The sequence below is a fragment of the Penaeus chinensis genome, chromosome 12 (genome assembly GCF_019202785.1).
Source record: "Penaeus chinensis breed Huanghai No. 1 chromosome 12, ASM1920278v2, whole genome shotgun sequence".
Lineage (NCBI taxonomy): Eukaryota > Metazoa > Arthropoda > Malacostraca > Decapoda > Penaeidae > Penaeus > Penaeus chinensis.
The window spans coordinates 28463146-28473145 of record NC_061830.1 but is presented as its reverse complement, the minus strand read 5'-3'; the positions used below and the strand labels follow the sequence as shown (position 1 = coordinate 28473145).

General features: G+C 41.5%; 2 protein-coding genes across 6 annotated transcripts in view; both read right to left on the bottom strand.

Moving 5' to 3' along the window:
* Positions 1 to 559, bottom strand: part of LOC125031249 (regulator of microtubule dynamics protein 1-like) — a 14880-nt gene extending 14321 nt beyond the window's left edge. The window contains exon 1 of one of the 4 annotated variants that reach the window (XM_047621897.1): positions 479 to 559. The gene's annotated coding sequence lies outside the window, so the exon portion shown is untranslated. Of the gene's footprint in view, positions 1 to 156; positions 298 to 478 lie in introns of those variants that run through there. The other 3 variants (XM_047621898.1, XM_047621900.1, XM_047621899.1) reach the window with 3 other exon arrangements.
* Positions 560 to 6545: 5986 nt separating this feature from the next.
* LOC125031090 (sodium/potassium-transporting ATPase subunit beta-like) overlaps positions 6546 to 10000 on the bottom strand; it is a 7549-nt gene continuing 4094 nt past the window's right edge. The window contains exons 3-8 of one of the 2 annotated variants that reach the window (XR_007115451.1): positions 8883 to 8999; positions 8127 to 8296; positions 7705 to 7815; positions 7372 to 7519; positions 6779 to 6963; positions 6546 to 6631 (exon numbers count right to left, since the gene is read on the bottom strand). Coding sequence is in view for 1 of the 2 variants with exons in the window: in XM_047621573.1 (XP_047477529.1) it covers positions 6842 to 6963; positions 7372 to 7519; positions 7705 to 7815; positions 8127 to 8296; positions 8883 to 8999 (668 nt within the window). In the remaining variant the exon portion in view is untranslated. Of the gene's footprint in view, positions 6632 to 6663; positions 6964 to 7371; positions 7520 to 7704; positions 7816 to 8126; positions 8297 to 8882; positions 9000 to 10000 lie in introns of those variants that run through there. The other variant, XM_047621573.1, reaches the window with a different exon arrangement.

The window sequence follows — 10000 nt, the reverse complement described above, 5'->3', positions numbered from 1 at the left end:
CATTAATGGTTAGCTTGCCAATTTCATACTGCCAAACACACAAGTGAAAGTGCAACGAACTATACACAAAATTATCATAATTAGTTTTGATGCCGTTAGCTAATAATACAATACGAGTAGCTTATAATACACACGCGATTACATGCCCATGCTCACCTTACCATCTCCCCTCTAATACCGCGTTTGGCAAAATGCCACATACCACACCATCCTCCGACCACTGTGTGGCCAACGCCAAGATAATGATCATGAAAGAACAATCGCAAGTGAAGTTTTGACCTTACCACCCAAGGAAGGGTTGCCCGTTCATTCCCTTTTACGCACGATTATTTTCGCTACTTGCATGAGAAAAAGCTCATGTCTTTTTCTCCTTGATGGTTTTAGTGAACCATCGTACTATCGCTATCTTACGGTGATGGATCTCAAAGTTGTGAATAATAATATATTAAGTAAAAAGGGGGATTGATTGGAATCTCACCTCTCTCGGACGGTTTCCCTCAAGAACAGCTGATCCCTGTCAACAAAACAACGCTGCGTTCGGGCAAGGCGTAGTATGGTATCCGATTATTTTTATTCTGTGCACAGAGCCTAAGCTGACTATCGTTCGTGTAACCTCTAGAGTGATATTTGAAGGAATTTGTCACGTGCCCAGTAATATGCACGTAGAATAAATAGAAAAAAAATATGTAACGAGAAAGTATTCAAGTTGCCACCATAGCTCTAATCTATATACTAAAAATACATAAGTCTACCACAAATAAAATCAAACGGAAAGTAATTTCCATCTGTCTCTATAAGCATTAGGCCTCTGGGTCACGGGTAACAAATTTTCATTACAGTTTGTACGTTATTTGTTGTATGATTCCACTAAAATTAAATGAATGCCATTTCTTCGGTGGAGGTAGTAAAATAACATGAATTCAAAATTATAGCTTCACATTCGCTACTAAATCATGAAATATAAATATGAGAAATTTAAACTAAAGGTCTAATTAGCATATTATCTAACGAATATTTGTCATTTGCTTCCAATATTCACGACCACTATGGGGAAATCATAAAAAAATAAGTGATTATCTCTATATCGATCTATCCATATTATCACAGTTTCTTATTACGTGAAAGTTATGAAATATAACGAAGAAAATTAATTACGATTCACAAACCATACGAAGGTTGTGAAACGCTAAGTTCACGAAGCAATGTAGTAAAAAATCCTCTCTCTCTCTCTCTCTCTCTTTCTCTCTCTCTCTCTCTCTCTCTCTCTCTCTCTCTCTCTCTCTCTCTCTCTCCCTCTCTCTCTCTCCCTCTCTCTCTCTCTCTCTCTCTCTCTCTCTCTCTCTCTCTCTCTCTCTCTCTCTCTCTCTCTCTCTCTTTCCCATTGTCTTCATGTCTGTCTGTCGTCCTTTCTTTCCCTCTCTTATTCTTCTGGCCTGTTCCATCTGCCCGTCTTTTTGTTTCACAGTCGCTATCTCTTTACGGCATCTATTTATCAATATCTTTATCTCTCTCTCTCTCTCTCTCTCTCTCTCTCTCTCTCTCTCTCTCTCTCTCTCTCTCTCTCTCTCTCTCTCTCTCCCTCCCTCTCTCTCTCTCTCTCTCCCTCTCTCTCCCTGTCTCTCCCTTCCCCCTCCCCTCTCTCTCTCTCTCTCAGTCTTTTCAGCTGGCTTTCTCCTCTCACTCTAATCAGCTGATTAGGTCGGGATAGTTTCTAACAAGCGAAGTGTTGTCACGGAGGCTGTGTCATCGGTCAGCGAGATTCGGACGATATGAGAAAAGTAAGGTATAGTCTGTGAAGAAAACGCACCCTTCCGAGTATCTCTTACAAAATGGTATATACGCGTCTGGGTCAGGGAGTCGAAGTTGAGGCTTCGAGAAAGATGAAATTTAGGGGTAAATTGCCTTTGTAGTCAAGTATATGTGATGTAACGGTTTATGGTATACATATCTTGATGTAACCTATTATCTCTCTCTCTCTCTCTCTCTCTCTCTCTCTCTCTCTCTCTCTCTCTCTCTCTCTCTCTCTCTCTCTCTCTCTCTCTCTCTCTATCTATCTATCTCAGTCGTGGTGTATCTCTCGTAGAAGTAGGGCGTGCTTTAACGCTGTCCTTAGTCGTGAGAGAGATCCTGAATCCTGTTTTTAGCCGTCCCTCAGACAGGGAGCGGTTAAAGTACCTCTGGCCCTCCAGCAATTTGTCACCTCTTCCTAGGTGTCAGCGTGGCTAGTGTTGCCATACCGTGGTCCCCCCTTTCCGACGTAGAAATGGAGGATAAACGTTTAACCTCCCAAGGGCAAGCCTCTGGGGTAGTACAGTAATCCGAGGGGTCGGCGGTCCGTGACCCGCCCAGGCGCGAGAAGTTGCAATTGTCGCCTGGAGGTTACTGCTGTGGCTGGGCACCACGGCGGGTTAGGACTAAGCCGAGTCAGCACCAGCTGACACACGGTAGCGAGTCGATATTAGTCGACAGAGGGCGGGCTCCTCTCATAGGCATAGCTCGGGCGAGGCTCAGCTTCGCACATTGGACTTATCCTTATCGCAAGGGCATGCTGCAAGTGGATCCCATAAGAGGGAAAAAAGTGAAGGAAGTGTGGACATGAGTGACAGTGAGAATGGATGCGAGCGGGAGAAGAGGAAGAGGAATGGAGAGGGAACCGAAGCAGGAATTCAGCATGTTGACGATGTGAATGGCAGGAAACGATAGCTACTCCCACAGGACCGCGCCATGAGTTTCCTGGTGAAACTAAGGGGGACCATGGAACTGGGCCGGGACCACCGTGATTTCGAGCTAATGAAGGAAGGCAGAGGGACGCAGGGATACGAGGGAACAGTGATGACTGCCCCAAAGGCCAAGGAAAAGCTCACAAAAGTTATCATTTTCCAATACCCGACGATATTGGACACCGAATTTCTGTTGGACGACGACAGATTTGGGTAAAGAGGCACGTGTCCAGGGGCGAGGAGCGGAGTCAGCTCGTTGCCCTCGTGAAAGGGGGAAGTGCCAGAGAGAGTATTCATCTCTGGAGCGGGGAATAGGAGGGTAACACCGTAAGTAAATATGTCAAACCAAAATAGAAAAGGGAGAAAGGGTTAAGCCTTGCTGTTAAAACTGCGGAGGCCCCCACAATGCCGGATCCATGGCATGCAGAGCGAGGCCACAACTTATGATTATTTCGGCGGTTCCCCAGTAAGGAATCGCAGCACAAGAATAAGGACCGGCCACCGCGTAGGCAGACGTGCGGAGAAAGGCTACGACTTCAGTCCCCAACGCCTGGCTGCAGGGCTCACTGAAGGGCAATGATCAATCTTAGGACGAACGGCAGGAATTGTGACGCGAATACTTCTGGGAAGGAAGTATCCGCAATTATCCTGATGATGCAGACACTGAGAGGGTGGATGTTATTGAAAAGGAAGTTGTAGACAAAGATGCCGAAGAACAAAAAGGGGGAGAGGAGGTTGTAAAAGAAACTCCCCTAAAGACACAGAGATGGAAAATAAAAATATTTGTAGTCTAGCAGAGTGTAGTGTAGATTGTAAAATAACTATTAAGGGAAACATAGAAAATAAGAGCAAGTGTAGTGGAAGGAACATCCTGCGATCTACATGCCACTCCTGCCAAAGTGCAAAGACCACGAGCGGGCAACCTATCAAAATAACGAGAAAGCTGGGAAAATATTAGGACACGATAAAGACCTGAGATTAAGATATGTAAACCATTGGCTCTGAATACCTGTATTTTTGTATTTTAAGTCTTGTATATATTCTAATCTGTTCGTATACCTAAGTTCTGTATTTGAGATGAGCCCACACAGCTCACCCTTATTAAGATAAGGGTGAGGATAACCTACTTTACGTCATGCTTATGAGATGTAAGATTTTGTTTCAATAAACTTGTCAAAGTCCAAAGTCTCTCTTTCACTCTCTCTCTCTCTCTCTCTCTCTCTCTCTCTCTCTCTCTCTCTCTCTCTCTCTCTCTCTCTCTCTCTCTCTCTCTCACTCTCTCACTCTCTCTCGCTCTGTGTGTGTGTGTGTGTGTGTGTGTGTGTGTGTGTGTGTGTGTGTGTGTGTGTGTGTGTGTTCTCACCTAGTTATTTCAATACGGGAGAAGAGCTAAGCTGAGATGGGCCCGTCTGCTATATTTAAGTTATCATATAACTGAACTTTTGGACTCCTTTCTCGCCTCTTTTTAATTTCAACTTTTTGCTGTGTTCTTTCGTCCTTCTTGTGTTCAAAATTATAAAGTCATTTGTCTTACTTCACCCTTTCTGTAATATAGTTGAACATCATTATTATGTCACCTCTTTTGTTCTTCTTTCTTCCAAAGTAGTAACACCTATTTTCTGTAGTCTTTCTTCGTAGCTCATAAATCTTAAAGTGCCTATCTTGTGGCTGCTCTTTAAACTCTTTCTAGTTTATCTATATCTTTTTTTTTTTGAGTGTGGACTCCATACAATTGCACCATACTCAAGACTAGGTCATATGATGCCTGTAATGACCTTCTTTACCATGTCTTCGTCCACATACAGGAATGCCCTCTTCATGTTGCAATCAGCCCTAGCATTTTATGAACCTTGTCATTTTTATGATGATTTGGGCTTAGGTTCCTGTTTATGATTATCCCAAGTTCCTTTCCTTTATCTGCTTGGTTTAATATTACGTCTCCTAACTTGTATGGGTATAGTGGACGATTTTTACTTTCTCCGAACCTGACTACATGGCATTTATTGGTGTTAAATTTTTCCATTTTCCATGTACAACTCCAAATGAATAAGTTCTCGACGTCACTTTGGAGACATTGGCATGGGATATCGTCTATTATCTATTTTTGCCAATTTCGCGTCGTCTGCAAGCATATTCAGATAACTACCGGGGCTTATGTTTGACCCTAAATCATTCATGAAAATAGTAAACATAATCGGCGACAAGACCGAACTTTGAGGTACTCGTCACCATGTAGAGTTCTTCCCTCTAATTACGGTTCTCATTTATCTTTCATGAAGAAAGTCTTCCATCCATTTGAGGAGTTTGCTTTCAGTACCCCTAGGCGTTCTAATTTATTTCATGACACCTTATCAAATGCCTTCTCAAAGTCTAAGTATACACAATCCATCCAGCTGTCTCTTTGTTGTAGTATTTCAGAAACTCTATCATAGAAACCGAAGAGATTTGCTGCGCACGGCTTTCTTTTTCTAAAACCAAATTGTTTATTTGATATCATATTGTACTTCAATCCACTGTTTCCTAATGATCCTTTCTAACAGTTTGCACACTACACTAGTTATCGAAACTGGTCTATAATTTAGAGGGTTTTGTTTGTCGCCGTTCTTGTATAAAGGTGTAAAATTGGCAAGTTTTCCTTGTCTCACTGAATTTTGGAATATCAACAATAACGGAGTACATATTTCTTCGGCACATTCCTTCAGAACCCAGTTAGATATCTCATCTGGTCCCTCTGCCTTAGTTTTGTCTAACCGTTTCAGTGGGTCTTTTATTTCATTATTTTCGCGTATGATATTTTCGATATACTGATATACGTTTGTACGGTTACTTGCCCATTTTAAAGTATGGGTCCTGAACAAACACTAACTAAAAAAGTTCATAAAGGATTTCACACATTGCCTCTTCCTTAGTATAAACGAGGTTATTGTATTTGATGGCGCTAATTTGATATCTACTTTTAGTCGTACTATTTATGTAGTTAAAGACAAGCTTTGTTTGGCATATCCTTTTCAAAGTTTAATTTCGCCTCCGCCATGGTTTGGGTATACTCAATTCTTTCTACTTTCTACTTTTCATACGATGCCTATACTTCACTGGTGCGTTGCACTGTACTTTCCGTGCGTGTGTGTGTGTGTCATTGACGTCCCTGGTTCCATCAAGACCATGCCTTCTAAGTATTAGGGCAACTAATCACCATACTCCTGCAGTGGCATGGCCTGTTACGGATGGCTAACCTGTAGCCACGACCTGTAAAAATAAACCGTGGCTATGGAATCAGGTCACGCACAAGCCATGCCCTTTGACCCTTGACTTCGAACCTGGACATCTCCACCTTAATCAGATCTTAAGCCTCCGACTGCAGTACACAATCTCTCAAGTCACGCCCATTCGCCCACCATCGGCAATGTTATATTTTGTATAAGTTTATTTGCCACCATTATTTTCATATATATAACTGCTAGTGTTGTCTATGCTATTTAATGATGATACCCCGCTTCCAATAACTTCAGTTTCTCTTACGAGTATTCTTACTTTGATAACAAAATAATAATCATAATTCTTTTCTTTTCCTGACATCACTAGCAGTATCATAGAGATAACAATGATTATTACTGTGTGTGTTAGAAGGACTGTTACTTAGACTTTGTACTCTTTCGACTAAAGTAAATGTATATTTTTTCACTAGTACAGAAACATTTACAGCTGAACAGAAAATAACGCAAATTTCTTATTGTTTGAAAGTCTAAATGATTATAGAGTATTATATAGTCTAATGCCTAGCTTCCTTTTGTAGCAAAATTATCTATATCATAAAAAAATATATACTTCAGTTTACTTGTGCATTTATTTATTTATTTATTTATTTTTTATTTTTTTTAATCGTTCCATTCCCTCCTATGGCTGCATTTTCTCTGAAATTAAGGAACCACTAAAATAAAAATGATAACAAGATTACCTTTTATTTTCAGTATTTAACAAAAGCTTCAAACACAGAAGTGATATTTCTGTCACGGTATCACATCAATTTAGCATGTTTATTTCTTTATTTATTTTCATACCTTTCTTCTTCTCAGTTTCTTTCTGCTTTCTTAAGTTCTCCGATGTTTCCCGGATCACAGCTGTTATGAGTTCCAGTAATCATCAGGCGAAAGGACGAAGATGATCTCGCTCAATTGCTTCCGGAAGCCTTCCCGGACAATGTTCTTGGCCCACAGAGTGCAGGCCACGTGTACGTCTTGATTGACTGAAAGAACGCACGACTCAATGAATGAATGAATGAGTGAGCAAGTAGACGGATGAGTGAGCAAGCTTGTTGGCATATATCTCTACACTCAACTCTAAATTTATCGTGGTTGCACATATGTACAAACGTGTGCACACGCACGCGCACACGCACACATACACGTAATAAATTGAATTCAACAAAATTATTACTGTAAATCATCAGTGTCCCCGATAATTACCTAATCATTCTTACAATATATATATATTAATAATACCAATCCAAATTTATAACAGAACTTTGCAGTTATTATTCCAGTATGGCTAAATTAATTCATTAATCACATGCACCATAATGAATAAGAACATTATTAATGACTTCGAGAATCATGTTCCACAACTCGAAACAATGGTCCGAATCTTCACATACCGGTCAGGTTGCTGATCTTGATGGCAACGATGGGGGATAAATAGCCAGGATTGTTGTCAAATGGAAAGTACACCTGCGGAAATCCTGGCTCTGGGTAGTAATCTAATATACAGTCCCCTTTTACTGGTTTGCACGAGAGCCACGTGTACTGAAAAAAGTTATGTGAATAAATAAATGATTCGGCTGTTAGACTTGGAGCGCTTAACACGCGCTGAAAATTAAGACATTTTTTTTTCATTCTTGTGAAATATTTTTCCATGTGATTTTTTTTAGTTTTTTTTTTTCCATGTTTCTGGAAATGCAGTTCAGATATTTTGTATTGTGGATGCTTACAGATGTGTCCTTTCCAGTCTTCTCTAAATTCTGAATATAGGTTCGTAGTTCCTCAGGCGCGTCGTCCGGGAGATCTTTGCTCGTGTACGGTTCGGGTATCCAGTTCAAGAGCTGAAATATTATTTTTCTTAATTCATGATATGTATGTGTTCCTGTGGATATGCGTATGTTAACTGTTATAATTAAGTGCTTGAGTTAGCTTTGGTAAAGCAAGTAGAATATAAACTATTTAAAAGAGTTGTACGATAAATTCAACGACTGATTTACCTTGTTTTGATGAGGCCAAGTAAGTTAACAAAAGATTATAGTCATAAGATATGGCAAATGAAGAAGATTCGTGTGTTATTCGAAACAAAGAGCTCATACTTTTGTCGCGTTAGTTCACGACCGTTTCGTGGAAAGTCTTAAACTCAACAGCTTACCTTATTCATCTTGACAAGTATGCAAGGTTCCAATTTATCAAACCCCCATGCTCTGTCAGACGCACAAGGTCCAAGCTGACTAATATCAAAGTTGCAAGAGACGCCTCCCGGTCGTTTCCCGGCGGTGCAGTCGACTCTTCGCTTTTGGACATTTTGGTTGCTTTTGTACGCTGTGCGAGGAAGCATATTTTTCTCGTTAATGATCTTATTATCCACATTTTTTTTTTTTTGTCTGTACAATCCATGTAAGTATCTCTCACCCCCAACCCCATCTGTGTGTATGTGTATATGTGTGTGTGTGTGTGTGTAGTGTGTGTGTGTGTGTGTGTGTGTGTGTGTGTGTGTGTGTGTGTGTGTGTGTGTGTGTGTGTGTGTGTGTGTGTCGTGTGCGTGTATGTGTACGTGTGCGTGTCGTGTGTGTGTGTGTGTGTGTGTGTGTGTGTGTGTCCGTGTGAGTGTGTGTGTGTGTTGTGTGTGATATATATATACAAAATACAGACATACACACGCAGACACAAATAGACACACACACACACACATGTATATACTGTATACATACATACATACATACACATATACATATATCATATATATACATATACATACGTACATATAAAATATATATATATATGTATTCATAAATATATATATATATATATATATATATATATATATATATATGCGGGAGCGGATAGTTGTGTGTGTGTGTATATACAGTTATATCTTTGATTCCATTCTACGCTCCACACTACTCACGTTCCACAAACGAGTCGAGAGATTCGACATAACCTTCGTACGAGGCCGGGTTCGTTGAGTCGAACCAGATGGCTGCAAACATGAACTCGGTGGATGTTCTTGGGCGAATGGACACGCCTGAGGGAAAAATGATAAGAGGACATTAATAATATTACTGTATGAGCCATTGCATTTTAGAGGGTAATTCGATGATCAATCATCTCTCTCTCTCATCATCATCATCATCATCATTAATCATTGGGAGATACGAGGGTCCCTCATAGCGAGCCGCCAGACAGGGCCCTGGCCCATCTCTAGTTCTTCACGACAGGTTTGATCGATCTGCCAAGACACGACTTACTCGGTCGTCCCACAGGCCTCCTTCATCCAGGGTAGTCTCGGACAGAGACAACCTGGTGGGCAGGGTCATCCTGCGGGAATCGAACCAAGTGGATTGTGCAAGTAACAGGTCCTGTACCGGTCTCACGGTGCAGCCGTTGGTTGGACACATGGTCCCGCCAACTGTACCCCATGATCCGGCGCAAGAATCTGTTACAAAAGGCATCAAGACGAGATTCCAAAACACAAGATAGCGTCCAAGTTTCACTACCAGTAAAACTGGCAGTATCAAGGCCTTGAAAACACGTAGCTTGGTCTTTCTGCACAAGTACCGGCATCTCCAAATACTCTTGTCGAGAGATTTCATGACCCCTGCTGCCAGGCCAATCTGTCTACTGACTTCCTGGTGTGACAGCCCAGAGTTGTGAACTGCGCTACCGGGTATATAAAACTCTCTGTGACTTCGATGTTTTCACTGCAAGCACGTACCGACTGCACAGGGTCTCCTAGTAGGCCCCCCAAATCCTGGGTCTTGGTCTTGGTCCAGGAGACCTCTAGCCCCAGGGGCTTCGCTTCATTGCTAAATGCATCAAGAGCCGGCACTAGGGTTTCCAGAGATTCAGATAGAATGGCAACATCATCAGCAAAGTCAAGGTCTGTAACCTTGATATCGCCCAGAGTTGCTCCACAGTGACTTTGGACAGCAGCTCTACCCAGTATCCAATCCATGCAAGTGTTGAAAAGTGTTGGTGCTAGAACACAGCCTTGCCTCAAGCCTGAACTAACGGGGAAGAAGCTCG